The sequence below is a fragment of the Carassius gibelio genome, chromosome A16 (genome assembly GCF_023724105.1).
Source record: "Carassius gibelio isolate Cgi1373 ecotype wild population from Czech Republic chromosome A16, carGib1.2-hapl.c, whole genome shotgun sequence".
Taxonomy (NCBI): domain Eukaryota; kingdom Metazoa; phylum Chordata; class Actinopteri; order Cypriniformes; family Cyprinidae; genus Carassius; species Carassius gibelio.
This window is the reverse complement of record NC_068386.1, coordinates 13,776,508-13,793,413: the sequence shown is the minus strand read 5'-3', so window position 1 is coordinate 13,793,413 and position 16,906 is coordinate 13,776,508. Positions and strand designations below refer to the sequence as shown.

At 37.2% G+C, this 16,906-nt stretch overlaps 2 protein-coding genes across 2 annotated transcripts; both read right to left on the bottom strand.

Annotated features, from left to right (window-relative positions):
* Positions 1–1,353: 1,353 nt before the first annotated feature.
* Positions 1,354–9,339, bottom strand: LOC128030700 (vascular endothelial growth factor receptor 3). The gene is made up of 7 exons (XM_052618544.1): positions 9,185–9,339; positions 8,401–8,522; positions 6,677–6,887; positions 5,108–5,262; positions 3,484–3,628; positions 2,376–2,508; positions 1,354–2,085 (listed from the first exon to the last, which is right to left on the bottom strand). The coding sequence occupies exons 1-7, from the start codon at positions 9,240–9,242 to the stop codon at positions 1,998–2,000; spliced, it is 912 nt and encodes a 303-aa protein (XP_052474504.1). The 5' UTR covers positions 9,243–9,339; the 3' UTR covers positions 1,354–1,997.
* A 784-nt stretch (positions 9,340–10,123) lies between these two features.
* On the bottom strand, positions 10,124–16,695 carry LOC128030699 (zinc finger protein 135). The gene is made up of 3 exons (XM_052618542.1): positions 16,469–16,695; positions 14,418–14,658; positions 10,124–13,560 (listed from the first exon to the last, which is right to left on the bottom strand). Exons 1-3 carry the CDS (start codon positions 16,487–16,489, stop codon positions 12,170–12,172), a joined length of 1,653 nt encoding a protein of 550 aa, XP_052474502.1. The 5' UTR covers positions 16,490–16,695; the 3' UTR covers positions 10,124–12,169.
* Between the last annotated feature and the right edge of the window lie 211 nt (positions 16,696–16,906).

Here is a 16,906-nt window from a genome sequence, read left to right as displayed (position 1 = left end):
GACTAAGTATGCAGGCATTTCCAGCTCTTGTTGTTTGTGGAAATGTCAAAACAAGTCAGGCTTGTGGCAGCATGTAAAGATCGTGTCACATTTAAAAAAAATTATATACCTCTGGACTGCCTCCAGGCCTTTTTAGCTATGGATTTGTTCTTCTTTTCTGAGTTCTCTGACACATTTCTAGGTTCCACCTTTATTATTAGACTGGACAGAAATATTCTTACCACCCACTGAAAGACCAAGTTAAAATACAGGTCCACAATATACATACATACATACATATACTATATATAGTATTATTTCATATAGTATGTGTATAGCTATGGCTACATGTATATTGATGGTTCCTGTACTTGAATTTGGCCAAGTGACATTCCAATTACTAAATCATTTACTGAAACTATTGATGAATTATTTTATTTATCCTTTGGAAAACTATTTTTTTTAGTTTGCCTCATATGTGAGCTGGGTGCATTTTGAAGGCCTTAAGGCCAAACTTAACTGACTGTATGCATTATGGGCTACGTGACTGCAATTATGAAAAGAAAAATACAGAAGGAAGTACTTGAGATGGGAGATGCTACGGGATGAAATCCTCCTGTGCAGAAATAGATAATGTGTGTAAAACTCATTAAAATCCTGACAGCTCCTTAAAAATCCTAACATGTATAAGCCTCTACAACCTTGGGCACCCGGAAAGTTGTGGATAAGAGAAGTTATCTTTTGAAAAACAGACTAGCAGGTGGTTTTCTACAATGAAAGTAAGTATTATGAAATCTAATAAACAATTGTGGAAAGTACCAGGAAGTACGTTTTCAAAGAATGGTCTGAATGCTCATTGGACAGTGACTGATAACAAAATTGACATAGACAAACTGAGATGTCCTGGCAGCTTTGTCGTCTTCTTGCAATAAAGTCTAATTTTGACTTTTCTGAGTATTATTTTGCAAGACTTTTCCCCACAACATAATTCATTCAAAAACACTTGTTTTCAGTTGATGAAAAAAAAGCTGTATCCAAAATTGCTAAAATGGAAGTCTTGTTTCTTATATGCAACAATATGCTAATCACATGATAGTCCACTTGACAACAGCAGTCATGCTCATGTGATACTGCCTAATCATATTTTGTAATGGTCAATAAATCAACTAGCTAATCAGGTACATGTGTATCAGAACTGTTGCCTGAGAAAATACAGGCATTTTGTTTAATACATCTAAAGCCTGAAATGGAAAGGGCTTTATACAAACAGTGGCAATTCAATTTACATAGAGATGAACTCTCTTGAGATTTCTTCAAAGTTGAGCATACATGAACGTCTATCTTAATTAGATCAGTAACAACACTGGAGGCTGATGATTTTGTAAAATTATTTTAATAGCTTTAAATTCAACGATATGGAAATATCAAACTTGTGTAAAAAAAAATAGTGCAATAGTTTCAAAGTGCTTCTAGAGAAACTGGTTCAGTGTTAGTTTGGATCTTATCTATCATCCTTTTAAGTGAAGCAGAACATTGTATACTTATGTAAATGAATACCACTAAAATGTCTACATCTGACTAAATGATCGTACACCTGCCAGACAGTAGTTTTCCTAAACAGAAATGTTAATCAGTTTGAAGAAATGAGCCAGCTCAAGACTAGCGGGAAGAAAGAGGCGTTCAATGTCACCTCACAAAAGCATCTTTTCAGCATTTCTCAGCTTTGCAGGGTTGTTGAATCAATACAGAGAAAATTGCACATCTTTTGTTGAAAAGCACTGCTGCCATCCACACTGGAAAGGACCCACGGTAAAACCATCATTTGTCCCATCTTTGTATACTTTTTTCGATTCACTGCATAATTATATATCTGAATAAAGACCCAAGAGCATAACAAAATCTATGGGCAAATCTCTCATTAACAATCCTTCACTGAGAATACCCAATACTCCCTAAGCTTTTTTTCTCTGTTCTTCTTTTCTCTCCTCTCCTCTGCAGTCCTGCATCAATCTCACTCTTTACACCAGCGGCTGCTTGTCTGAAACGATGGAGGGCAGGGACTCCACGCTGGCTCTGTAGATGGGCTTCTTCTGGGAACGGTCATCACTGAAACGATGAGAGAAGGAAGGAAAACTGAATGTTTTATTGGGTAGAATAAGAAAAGATTTTGGCCTGAGGGAGAAACATGGATAGTGAGAGTTATTTGCACATATACTAGCCCGTCTGGACAGATTCGAGGGAGTGAGAAGATGTAGGAGGAGAGAAGTGGTCCTCAGCATCTACTGATGCTCACAGTAATACACAGACTCCACTCCACATAATGGAGGAGGGCTAGAGGTTAAAAACCCACGTGAATCACAGTAACAAAATGACTAGGGCAGTTTTGAGTTACTTACATGGGTCCCTTGCTCTGTTTGGCTCGGCGGCAGAGGTAAGCGGTCATGGATATCACAACCACCAGAAGGATAAATACTGCTACAGAAACCATGAGAATGAAACCGGTGGTCGTCTCATACCATGCTGCATCCTCTATAAGACACAGACCCAGTCACAAATCATACATCTATCAAACTGGCTTTAAACGTTTTGTTACAAAATTAGAAAAACAACAACTAAAAACCTAAACAAACTACTTAAACTTAATCGACACTTTGGTATTAGTTGCTCAGCTTTGGGCAGGTGAGCTAATTGTCAGGAATACATCAAATTCAACCCTATCTACATCCTTAAGTTTTTATTGTAATTCATCAGTTCACATTAGTGCAAGTAAAAGTAATTGCTGACTTCAGAGTCTTCAAATCAAATCAAAATAACAACTTGCACTTTCTCTGAAATGACTCTCATTTTCTGATGATATCAATTTGATTCCATTCCAGTTTTTACACTTTGAATCTACTTAATAACAGTGGCTGATATAAATGATGGTTCCTCTGACTTAAAAAAATATATATACTAAATATCTCTATACATACTGTCAAAATGCAGAAAAATATTGAGATATCGAAAGACATTAAGGCACAATTATCTGTACAGTTTTTGCTTTGAAACAAAAAGTGCTCTACCAATAAAAATAACTTAATTTTTAAAGCTAAAATGCTCATTTATAATAGAATGACTGTCATATATTATAATCCTGATTTAAAGAAAAGTGGCAGGCCATTGGGTATCATCTGGAAATTGCTTTTAGAAATATGTCATATTATGGAAATTTAATGAGGTCAGTGGGGTCACAGGGTCAATATTATTGTCTTCCACAGGGCAAAGTACCACTGTCTAAACTAAACCACTGGTTTCAAAGTCCTTCCTGTTGTATTCAGAGAAATTCAACTGAATATTGGAGAAATAGATCAAAGAGGGATTTGGTTTTTTGAAATGTTGTCAGTGCATATTGTCAGTTGCCAGTATATTAAATGAAATGTTCAAATCATTAACATACTGAACATAAATCAACTCAAGTTGTTTACTATAAGCTGCACACTGTCAAGCCCTTTTAGCTGTTCTGACCTGGTAGAACAGTGATGCTGACTGTACGCTTCTTCATCAGGGAATGCACAGTAGGAGACTGAGCCGAACAGGTGAATCTCCCTCCATCCTGCTCTCTCACATTCTCCAACTTCAGCTTATTGGAAGGCAAAAGCCAGGCCTCTCCCTTAACAGAAAGCAGACACGAACAGACAAGGAAGAAGTTATTGAGAAGTGGGAAGCAAAACAGGAACTACACATGAGATACAGTATAACGTAAGGAAGATAACCAAGAATAAATAATTCTTATGCAGGGAACCATGCAAGAATGTGAATTCCCACTTCTGTAAACTGTAAAAATAAAATTAAAAGAGAATCCCTGCACCATTTACAATAAATAATGAGAGTTAGAGTAACAAAGAGTAATTAAGTAAAAATAAAACATAACACCGTACAATACAAAGAAAACAAATGCCTGTGGAAAAAACTCAAAGTACATCATAACCATACAAGAGCTTTTGGCACTGAAGGAACTTCTGCGGCCTGCCAACAAAGTCCATTTCAATTTGAATGAAAGTGAATTAAGAGGATTCCCAGTCAAGCCAAAGTTCTGGCCAAAGCAACATTGATTAAGCTCATCAGTTGTCTTCCTGTTTCCTCTGCTGGAGAGCACACACAGAGCACAATAAACAGGTGGCTGCTATACGTCAGACCGTGCTCTGATATATAAGGGAAGCTTGTTTTTCTGCTTTACTCCATTCAAAAGAATCTGGCAGGTAGAAAACATAAGTGAAAATATGCATTTGAAATGTCAGACATCGGTGACATTCTGAATTACAGAAGTGAGTCATTCTACACTTCCATCTCATCAAATTCTAAAGTCATCGATCACCCACACCATGACATTTGGAGGGGCTTTTTGGTTATGCTTTCTACAGCATGCTACATGTAGTCAAGATCCTGTTCAACAGTAACTCAAAGATCGAAAAATAACATGGCAAGTGAACTGAGTTTAACCAGCTTTACCAGAAAACAGTTGGTACTGTTTCTCAATATAAGAAATATTTCACATGTGTTGCCACATGGTGAAATAAACTTCTAGACTTCCAACATAAACAAATGTTGGCAAATTTTCAGCTAAGGTAGAAGATGTACAAGACGTGGCAGATGTTTTCTTTAGCAAACATCTGTCAAGGCTCATGTGGTTTATCCCTTTGATGTGAATTGTGTGTTGGTTACATTAATGGTTGTACGACTAGCACTCTGACCTTCTACTTAAACTTAAAAGCCGATTTTTGCTCACATTTGGCTGCAATTTTGGACCATGGTTCAACCAATCTTTCATTATATAAAAAAAAATCAGAATTGATATGAGCAGTGTAGACTTGATTAGACCTCTTGAGACTCTTTAGATTAGCACGTTTCCTGTTCTAAAAGTTAATAGCTTTTACCCAGACCTGTGTGAATAAGCTCATTTTCACTTCAACAGCAAGATGGCCTTCCAGGTCTTTCTCTCAAATGTATGATAAACCTACATGAAAACAGTAAACTGCAATCCCGATACAGCCGTTTTGTAGCAGACAGAGTAATGCATCATGTTTAAAAGCAACTGTTAGAAAAATGAAGGAGAAAGGAAAGCAAGAGCATTTGATATTAAATCTGTCACCTCTTTAGTCCAGAAGTACTCAGGTGCCTCAGAAGCTGTAGTAGAACATTCCAGCTCCACGTTATCTCCTAATCGTACTTTGAGGTCCTGTACCGAGTTTAAATAACGTGTTAAGTATCCCAAACCAGCCCTGTGCACAGAAACCTCCCGCATATCTGGGAGAGAAAAAGAGAGAACGTTTGGGGGAAAAGCGGATTAGTCAAACCAGCTCTGCTCCTGGATACATTTACATAGCAAATGAAATAAGGGAAGTAGGGCATGGAAATTCTCTGCATGTTTTTCAGTGCTCAAAAATAACATTATGTACAGTTTATATTTAGTATTATATAAGACATCCTATTTACACATTATTTTTACATAGGTATTTATAAAATATACATGAATAAACATCATCAGTCAGTAAGATTCTTTGAAAGAAATTAATGATTTTATGCAGCAAGGATGCATAATATGTATCGAAAGTGACAGTAAAGACTTTTTTAATAAATGCTGTTCTTATAAACTTCCCATTCATCAAATCATGAGAATCCTGAATTTTTTCGGTGTCGCTCCAAAGCCGTAAAAGCTTTGTTCGTCTTCGGAACACAATTTAAGATATTTTGGATTCGGATTTTGTTTTCTTTGCACATAAAGTATTCTAGTCGATTCATTTAATTCAGATTGATGGCAGATGGACTATTCTGACAATGTCTTTCATACTTTTCTGGACCTTTACAGTGTCATTTACTTGGCAGTCAACGGGACAGTCACAAGCCTCACGGTTTTCCTCCAAAATATCTTAAATTGTTTTCCAAAGACGAACAAAGCTTTTTCGGGTTTGGAACGATATGGAGGTAAGTGATTAATCACTATTTTTATTCTGGGGTGGAGTAACCCTTTAAGCAGACTAACCATTTTTCAACATTGATAATGACAGAAAATGTTTGCAAATCAGTATATCAGAATGATTTCTGAAGGATCATTTGACACTAGAGACCAGAGTAATGACCGCTGAAAATCCAGTTTTTACCTAAATTTTTTTTTTAAAATTTGGGAGCATGAAAGACTTCTTTCAAAAACATTTAAAATCTTACCGAACTCTTTTTAAACAGTTTTAAACAGTATTGTAGCTTGTTGGTGACAGTGATGGATTATCATCAATTATTATAGTATTTTAAGTTCAGGTTCGCTGTAATAATACAATGTGGGCATGGATCATCTTGTCTCCTTCTGATTATTCACACTGAACATTTCTGTATCGATCCATCTGCTTTTTTTCCACTCAGTTTTTCCCAATAAATCTCCACTGTCAAATCATCCCTGGCCACTGTAAAGCCCCCAATCAATAACAATATTATTTTTGTCATCTTGGGAGATAAAGAGTTTTATTCGTCATCTAATCTTTAAATCCCATATATAAAACTTCCTTTCAACAAAATATCAAATGCAGCTTGACTCACATACAACGATGGAAATACTGATGCATCGGGACAATCTAGACACATATGGATTTTGTATGTAGGAATCAATGTGGATTTGCATTACAGATCATTAGCACTTTTCATGCTGCCCTCGATGTCTCTTACTCACAGTGTATGGGGATGGTGAAGGCTTGGGAGGAGTTGTCAGCTGCAGAACTGTTCTCAGAGACGCAGCGGTATGGACCCTCAGACCAGGACTGGATTCTGGCGATGAAGAGGAGCAGTCTGCCTTCCTCCCTTCTCACATCCACGTCATACATAAAACACCGGCGGTAGAAATAAACCTGATCTGACTCTAGCCGATGCCACCTCTTCATGTACTGTTGGGAAGAAAAAGAAAGAAGTATTTCCCTGCAGTAGCTTAATTGTAAATTATGCTCATTTCAACTTCAACTTAATATATCAACAGCATGTGATTTACTTTGACTACTTTAGTTTAGTCTTATATCTATTTTTATAACACATTTTATAATAACATTGCATTTTAGGTGAACATATAAAATAATCTTTTTTTGCTTGTTTGTTTGTTTTTTGAGTCTCATATTTGTTTTGGCCAAAAAGTAAGATGAAATACTGATAGATTGTAAATCAATATGATCTTTACAACAGTATAGCAGACTACATAGATAAAATGCATATAAATATCAGTTGTTACTTTATCTCCCATAGGTATATTTACTTCTGTGGTTATTGCAAAACATTTAATGCAATGCAATACAATGCCAATTGAGAGATGTACACATAAACGTTCCTCAAAAGGCTGATGCGTCATATCTTATACTCACATTTTGCTATTATTTTTTCTAATATGTATAATTAAACCTTACCTGCTTCAGTCCAGTTCGTGTTAATAATAATAATATCAAAGTTCTTATATTTTCTTAATAAAAATCAGTAACAATTTTACAGCAAAAAGACACTTGACCAGAAGGGGACCGTTTTTTTTTAAATGATCCTGCAATGCCTTTAACTTGCTTCAAAAGTCAAATATCATTCACATAATAAGGAAATGCAGTAGAACGTGTAAAACAGGTTTTTCCATCGACATTTTGATCATGTTGATTATTCAAGGCCTTTGTTTTGTTTAGCAAATATAATGCCGTAGGCTTTATGGGGTTACGAACATCTTGCTAATGTAAGGAACACTTGCCAAATTTGATGAAGCATGTTACACTTGGTGGAAGAAGACTATTCGGGGTACTGACACTTGGGTCTGACTAACACAGGTTAATGAGAGATTGCAAACAAAACATCTGTCTTTGTGATTGGTGATATGGAAACCATGTTTTGCTCGAATGCGTTTAGATAGCTGGAAAAGGTGACAAACAGACTCTGTCTGCACTGACAGAAGCAGCAGATGCTGTGAATCCTCCAAAGGCCCCCTCACTGCCGGATACTAATTAAACCCAGAATAACAGCTCTCAGAAGCTCAGTAAAACACACACTGCCTCCTGCTGTTTACATACCAGTTGCAGTCTTGATCTCCAGACAAATGAATTCTAAATAATGTTATTGTTCTTTATTTGATATTTCCCTACAGGATTGTTTACAAAATCATGAGAGCAGTTGTGTTGATATTTGAGAGAAAGCGTCCCTGACAGATTTGTTTGTAATTTTAGATCTCTCACTTTTTGTTTATACAGTAATCAGATCTGCAGCTCTGCAGTGGACATGCACAGACAGCAACAATAACAGAAACCCTTCTCAGTTCCCATGAGAAACAAGGTGTCACTCAGTTTCAATCTGCTGCTTGCTTGACATTTACAGACAAATGCACATCAAAGCACATTGTGTCACAGATCTTTCTTTGGCATTGTGTGCCCGTGCCCTTACCTTGGAGTACCTCTCAAAGTGCACTGTGCTGATGTTCAACTCGGATTCTGTGTCCACACACTCCAATGTCACATCCTGTCCTTCCAGAATCGGCTCAGATGGACCGTTTACCTCCAAAAAAGCTGAAGAACAGTTAAATAAATGCAAAGGAATAGTAAAACAAATGAATTTAGAAATTACTTGTTTTAAACAATAATACAACAATTGCATCCATACGGGATAGTCAACAGAAATGTATTTTGTATCTCATACAGAAGCAGGTGGCAAATTCCTATCTTCAGCTTTTTCTTTTTTATTATTATTATTATTATTGAACAAACATAACAGCAAATACAGTTTATTCCTATCTTCTGCTTAATATGATTCTTCGGGCTCTGTGACATCTGTGCACTTCAAAACAGGAAGACATTCGTTTTCACTTGACTACAAAAATACCCTGAATTACCCCTGAAGAAGGAAACTGTTGATATTTCAGACTAATTTTGAGCTGAGAAATTCTGAAAGTTTAGATTAATTTTCGGTTGTGCAAGCTTTAGTGTAAACGTCAGCCAGAAGATAAGACTAAGTGAAAATTAATATAATAATATATATATAAAACAATAATATAAAAAATAAACTTTATAAAACTGTAACATCTTAGCAAGTTATTAGCAAGTAACAACTGAACTGTCCTAGTTATTTTGTTTTATAACAGATATACTGGCAGTTTGAGTTTGGTATTATAACATTTATTCTAGGTTGGAACCAGAAACCTAGATAATTATTTCAGCAAAATGTTATATACCTGTGGATCTGTGGAGAAAGCTGACCGCCACGATTGTGATGAGAATATAGCCTCTCATTTTGAAGGATCTTTGCGTCTGTGTTTGAGAGCGAGTTCTGTCGAAAAGAAAGTTTGTAAACACAATTTATTAGCGCGCAAGGAGGCGGAGCATGCAAGACAACTTCCCGTGCTATTGTTGTTTGATACAACTATCCTATGCACTGATATATTGTTTCAAATGCATTTATTCGTTCTAAATTTGTTTTGTCATATTACAAAATCATTTATAGACAACAATATCTTAAGCTATGGCATCAAAACATATCTAATACATAACGGAAGCGTATATGCGTCACTTGTATCTAACATAACTAGTGTTCAGAAGGAGTGAGTGAAGTTAAGTATGAAAAAGCACTTGTAAAATGTGTGATAACGTCTATGTGATCTCCAATAAAGCAATAACTAATGCCAGGACTACTTAAATTAGCGAATGTCGTGGTTATTTCCTCGGAGACCACAATTCCTTTCTAAAAAAGTCTATTTTAATGCAGGTGCACGCGTTAGATAATTAAAATTTACTGAATTTGTCATGACGTCCTTAAAGATATTTTTACCTTACCGTTCAATAATTTCATAAAATACCAATGCGTTGTTACTTCATTTGAAGTAGGTTGGGAACAATGGAAAGTTGTTGAAATTTCCCTTACAGTAATTCCAGATAATCACAGGTGACTGTAGATGACACAGCAAAGGTCAATACTTTGGGAAGTGCAATTGGTTATAACCGCGGTTTTAAAATGTATCTACAGTATGCTACTTGTTTGTTTGTTGTAGACAAAGATTTATGTCTTATAGTGAGAGTATCCCCAAGACATAGTTCAAGGATTCTGGTCTGAAATTAATCACAAATTTTACAGTTAAAAGTGAATCGACAAAACAGAATACATCAGTAAACCAAACTAGTATCACTAGAGTCATAAAGTTGAACATTTAAACTCCATACTCCAAATTTTATTTCCAAAAATGGTACATCAACCTTTATTATGTTGACATATGTGTACACAATGCACATATAGACATGAGCTAAACTGACAGACGAATCTGATGCTCTGGGTTGAGAGGTCATTGACCGTCATAAAGGCTCATATCAATAGTGTAATTTTATAGATACAAAATGGACATAAAAATAATGTCAAATTCATTTCCCCAAATGGTTTTGCCAAACTTTAATTCTAAGTGATAATACTTACAGATATCTTTGGACAGTTTTAAAAATTTAAGCCCCTCACTTCATGCAGTCTTGTGTACTGTCAGTCCCTGCAGAGACCACAAATACAGTAAGCAACACCAGCAGGCACGTACATCAGATATCCTGATATGGTCATAATATTCATCCCCACACAAGCTACACTGACTTTAAATATGGTAAGAGTGTCATTTAATTTAAAAACAACATTTATTCTACACCCACACTCGTATGTGTGATGAATAATCTCAATGGCCATATTTGACTTTTGAAGCCAGAATCTAAAGATTTTGTCTTAGGTTGCATGTGCTTTTCAAGATTCCCATAAAGACGCTAAGGGCGCTGAGAACTGCTCTGTCAATTTCAGGCTTAAAACCCCACCTGAAAAACCTAAGAAACCAATTGGAACCCTTTGCATCCATTCTTCAAACCGCTTGTCCTCTGTAAGGTTGAGGGGATACAGAGGCCTATCCCAGGATCTTGGGCCACAGGCCGGACAGATGGCCAATCCACCACACATTCACACCTTCAAACAGTTTAGCTTCTCCAATTAACATATGTTGCACGATTTTGGATTATGGAGAAAACTGGAGCACCAAGAGAAATCTCACGGCAACACAGAGAACATGCAAACTCCACCCAGAAAAACCTCAGGCTCAAACTGGTGACCTTCATGCTGTGAGGCGCCAATGATACCCTATGAACCACCATGCCGCCCTCCAGTCAGCACCTTTTCTTAATGACCCAGTTCATTATCAAAACAGCATCAGAAGTTTGTTAAAACTGAAAAGTAATATAATAAGCTAGAAAAAACAACTTGCAAAACTGCAAAATACTCCCACATACAAATATACAGTATATAAATGTAAAATAAAGCACTTTTCCATTATCAGGCTGAATGGCTGTTAGCGATACCAGTTGTGATACGAGTCTCATTAAGTACAAAGTACAAATACAAACCATTCCATTTGTGTATTTCTCAGCACATCTATCCAACCGTCCTCAGGCCAGGAGAATCATGCTTGTAGAACTGCTTTAGTGACATGGAGACTCATGAGCTTTGCTAACAAGCCTTCTTCTCTTTGCTTTTGGTAACCTTTCGGCCCGATGGTGGAAAAACTAGCACAGGTTTGGTAACGTTTATGCACAAAATACCATAATACTGATAGGCAAAGCTACTTGTTTAAAATTTAAGGTGCAGTTTCACAATACAGATTGTCACAACTGTACTTTTTTAAAGGCACAAATCACCGGCAAAAGAATCTTACGTGATCAAAACAAGAATGTTACGTCTGACGTCACACGCCAGCATTTCCGGGTCCAAACGCTCTATCAGAGGCCAAAAGCAAACAACATATGATGACAGTATTCAGTACACTCACAGTGTGCTGTAATACTTCAAAAAATTCAAGATCCTAAGCTTTATCACCATACCAAAATCATAGATGGCTAGACAGTGATTCATCTTTTATGAATCAATAAAATACTTGTCCTGCACACTGTGCGCCCAGAGACTGTAGTGTGCACTGGCAGTTTTTAAAAGCTTAGCTTAAATGTATGTTATAAATTAGACAGCATTCTCAATTAAAGTGTATAGCGTCTTGGACACAAACCATGTTTCTTACATCATGACTTAACAGTGCGAGGGGACCGATATCAGCAGGTTTCAAATGGGCTCAACATCGGCTTTAATACATTTCATATTAAAGTTGCTTTAATCTTCCCTCTCTTTTGGAGTCAGAAATGTTGGTTGTTTTTGTCTAATCTTTAGTTTTGTCTGAGCTGCTCTCTTCCTTTTCTCTCTCTTCGTTAGAGTAGTGCTGCAATGTCTGGTGTCTGTTTCTAGACGGAGCATCTGGAAAACGCTGACCGCAGTCCTCGCAGGCATACGGAAGGGCCTCTTTGTCCCCATCCCCTCTTAACTGCTCTTTACTGGGCAGACTCCTCTCTTCCATCTCCTGGAGATGGATCTGGTTGAGACCGGGGGCTTGAACTCTCTGGAAATCTGAACCTGAGGATGAAGCTGAGGCAGCCAGACTAGGCCTGCCCACCGAGTTGGGCTCCGTCACGATCCCGTGAACTGTGCGGTGATGAAAGCGAATACCAGAACGGTTTGAAAAGCTCTTCCCACAGAGGCCGCACACGAAAGGCCTCTCGCCGGTGTGGATGCGAGTGTGGATCTTCAGAGCCCCGGACTGAGTAAAGCACTTCCCACACTGACCGCAGCGATAGGGTTTCTCCCCCGTGTGAATTCGCTGATGCGCTCTCACCCCTGCTAAGTTAGGGAAACCCCTCCCGCAATAAGTACAGGTGTACGGCCTCTCTCCGGTGTGAATTCGGCAGTGAATCTTAAGCGCCCCGGACTGGCTGAAGCTCTTTCCGCAGACGGTACAGATGTAGGGCCGGGCACCTGTGTGTACGTTGAGGTGGATGCGCAGATTGCTATGCGAGTTGAAAGAACGGCCACACTCGCCGCACAGGAAGCCGCCCCCTTTGGAAGCATGCTGGGTTCGCTGGTGCTGCAGCAATTGCGATGGCCGAGGGAAAGAAGCATTGCAGTGCATGCATGGGAGCTTTTGCAAGCCCTCCTGTTGCGTGTGGCCCTGCTGATGGTGCAGGAGCTGGGCACAGGTGGGGAAGGTGCGCTGACAGGACAGGCAAGGGAGGGATGGGAGCGTACATGACGTGCAGGTGGAGAGCGGGCAGTGATGGTGGTGGTGATGGAAGTGGTGGTGGGGAACATGTGCCTCTGGGTCCTTCTGTTGGCGTAGAAGTTGGCCACAGGTTTGAAACCCACAGTGGCAGCATAGACACGCAAAGGCCTGAACCGGTGGAGCACTGGAGGACTCAGGATTTGCCTGAGGGATTGGGCTATGGGTGCTGCTGCCTTTGTCTTCCTGCTGGGGGTGAGCAGATGTGCTGCTGGGCTCTGTGTTGTCCTCTTCCAGAGAGAGACCCAAACCTAGACACAAGCCCAGGCTGACAGGAGCAAGGCTGGGTTCTTTGATCTGCTGCGCTGGGGTGGACTGGAGGGACGAAGGTGGATGGATCTGCGAGGCTGGGCTGGTTCTGGGTTTCAGGGTGTGGATTGAGGAATTAGGAAGAGATGAAGAAAGAGGGCAGCCAGAACATGTGCAGGCACGATGCTGAACTACAAAAGAGAGAATTATTATGAGAATGCAGAAAACGAGCCGATATAAATCAGTGAAGCAGTGAGTAGATAAACATGATAAAACTTAATATTAAACTATTTCCTGGCTGGGTTGGGAACCAAGAACCGGTTGTTATTCAGAAGAATGCGTACTTCAGGATTTGTGCTGCTGGATGTTCATATAACTAGTAGTAGTTACAGATATATATAATGAGCTTTGGTGTATTAAGTGATATTTTATGAAAGTAAATGAAATTAGTATTTTTATTTATGACTTTTTGGTATGTCTGACTTTATTTAGCATGTTTCAGCCATCAAATATTTCTAAATAAATACTCTTGTCATTGTATAAATGACTTGCTCATCCATTTCCAGAAAACCCATGGTTTCATATCAAATAATCAGGGTTCTTATCACCCTGTCTGGGTTAATTTGTGATAATGACCTGCTGATTCATAATATTATAATTATCATCTCTTCTTTAATATATATATTAATATATAGTAAGGTCTGGATTGCATTTGGGGTGTCTGATCTGCATTAGAAAGCCTGTGAACTCAACTTCTGCAGTAAGTAATAATTTGTTAATGTATTTAAATATATATTAAGTGTATAAATGTATTTTTATTTGCTGTATCTGTTCTGCTGAAATCTAAAATAATCGCATCATTTGACAACAGGCTTCCAATGCAAGTAGATGCAATAAGTAAAGGCCTTTAAAATACTAAAAGAATTGAAACTGTTACCAGGAATCAACCAATTCTGCATGTTTCCCAATCCTAGTTCATGAGAATAAAGGGTATTTACAGTATAACACAGTGGTACACCACACTTAAGGTCCATTGTAATATACTCACCATTGCTTTCATGGTCTCTGGGTTCCCTTTCCCTTTCCTCAGAATGCAGACCGAACTGAACAGCACTTTTCATCTGGCTCTGTCTGGATGAGGTGGACTGGGGAGGATGAGATACTCTGGGCCAAGCAGAACTCACTGTCTCTGTACGTTGCTCTCTCAGTGGATGTCCAGTGACCGAAGCATTTGCAGCCATAAGGTCACCAATAAAATTATGCATATCCAGCCATGAGCATGGACCAGCCTGCATTAAATAATATTAATTGTACAATATTAGTTGTAAATACTGTAATTTAATTTTAATATAAGATAATACAATATTTAGTATAATATAACTATAATATATCATAACATGTTTAAATATATGAATGTCACATTGTGCACATTAATCTAACTGTTAATTTAAAATATATAATTTTTTGAAATTAATATTAACTACCTAAAACACTGAACCTAGCATTTGTTACATGTCCCCAAGTCTCTAAAACAATATTTTAACATGAAATATTTAAAATCATTGAGAAATCATTCTCATTTAGCTTTTTTACATCCATGACCCATCTGTGCTTTAAATACATTTATTTCAAAATAAATCTATAATATTTTCGATAAAAGTCGTGTCGTGTCCCCAGGTTTTCACTCAGTCCTGTTACCCTAACACATTCCACCCTCTGAAAAACTGGGAAAATTCCACAAGACGCATTTTCAACCTGATATTGCAACATCTGGATCTCCTGAAGGCAAAGAAATTACCAAAAACATGTGGTCTCATTTTCTTTTTGATGACACTGTAATGATGACTGAAACTGTCAACATTAACATACTGTCCTGTTACCTAAAATATTTCTTAGATGTTACTTGTTTATTTAAAAAAATACTAATATCTGGTGAAACCCTATAATTGGCTGGGTGTCCTCATAATACTAGCATGTGGATATATTATATGTTTTTGCTTCTTTTATCCTAAAATCTCAATCCAATTACTTTTTTAGTCCTATTATACTCATATGTGCTATATTCATTTATAGTAACTAAGTAACAGTAACAGGAGTAAGTAGCGTAATCTGATTTATTCATGTAAATATTAGGCTATATCTATATTATTAACCCTTTAACGCATACGGTGAGGTCACTCTATGCTAGGGGTCGCTAAGTAAGTTTAGCATCGGGCCCAAACAAAATCACCACTAGATGGCGGTCCAGAACATAAGTCAAGTCTGCTTTTTATATGTGTGTGTATATATATATATATATATATATATATATATATATATATAAAATAAGTTAATTGATGAAAAATGCAACTGGATTTGCGTGTGAAATTGTATTTTGTAACTGGCAGTGATCTGTTACTCTGTGTTAAATCCTGTAGTAGGACACTCATTCACAAAAAGCAACATTTGTGACACGGTGTCCGGGTTTTAACACTGGATAAATTAATAAAGCAGAGTAGTGACACATAAACCTGTCAAGTATCTTCATTCACCTACTTGCAACAGTCTTAAAAATACTTGCAGAAATCTTAAAAATAGATTTAAAGATTATTATTATTATTAATTTTTTTGTTTTTATATATTTTGTTTTATAAAATATAATTTGTTTACAAAATTTTATTTTTTATATAATAAAAATATATATTATTTTATAATAAATAAATATATTTTATAAGTGGTTTGGAAGCAAATGGCACCCATTAGGTGGAATGGCCCATATGCAGATTTCTTTTCACTGGATTAAATAAAATAAATGACTTCAAGCAATGGGATAACGAGGTCATAGAATAAATCGCATCATGAGAATATAACACCTTTAGGCACGCGTAACAAGATGCTACACAAGCGTTAAGCGTACGGTATCAAGCGAGACATCGTACTAAATAACAAAACATTTCCATCGATCCGTAGCCTACCACTGTGCTGTTACATAGCTACAGGTACGCCAATAAAATGCTTAATTCTGCCTTTTTGTCGCCTTTGGTATTTCTCAAAGCCATGAAACACATTACACGCCCCTTTTAAGTCTACTTTCTCGTGTTTATTTTGTCATGTACTCACTGCGAGTCTGTCTTTGTCCATCTGTGGGGTGCCCTTACATAATCGAGTGTGTAACTTTATTAATAAACATATATGTCTAGGCTAATGTCAGGTTAGGCGTTTCTGTCATTTGGTAAAAACGAGAATTGTTGTCTCTTGACTCTTCTGCCTCACTTCTATTATAGTCTAGAGCTGCTCATAACGCCATTTCTTCCCAGTCGATAGCAGTGTATTTCCGGGATATGAATCACGTGACTAGCCTACATCCTAATTTCTTTATACACATGCTGTAACCTATCTTACAGTTATGTACATTTTTTGTTTAATTTTTTTATATATATAAAATATATTTTAAAATATATATGTATTTTATAAGAGGTTTGGAAGCAAATGACACCCATTCATATATATATATATATATATATATATATATATATATATATATATATTGTGTGGACA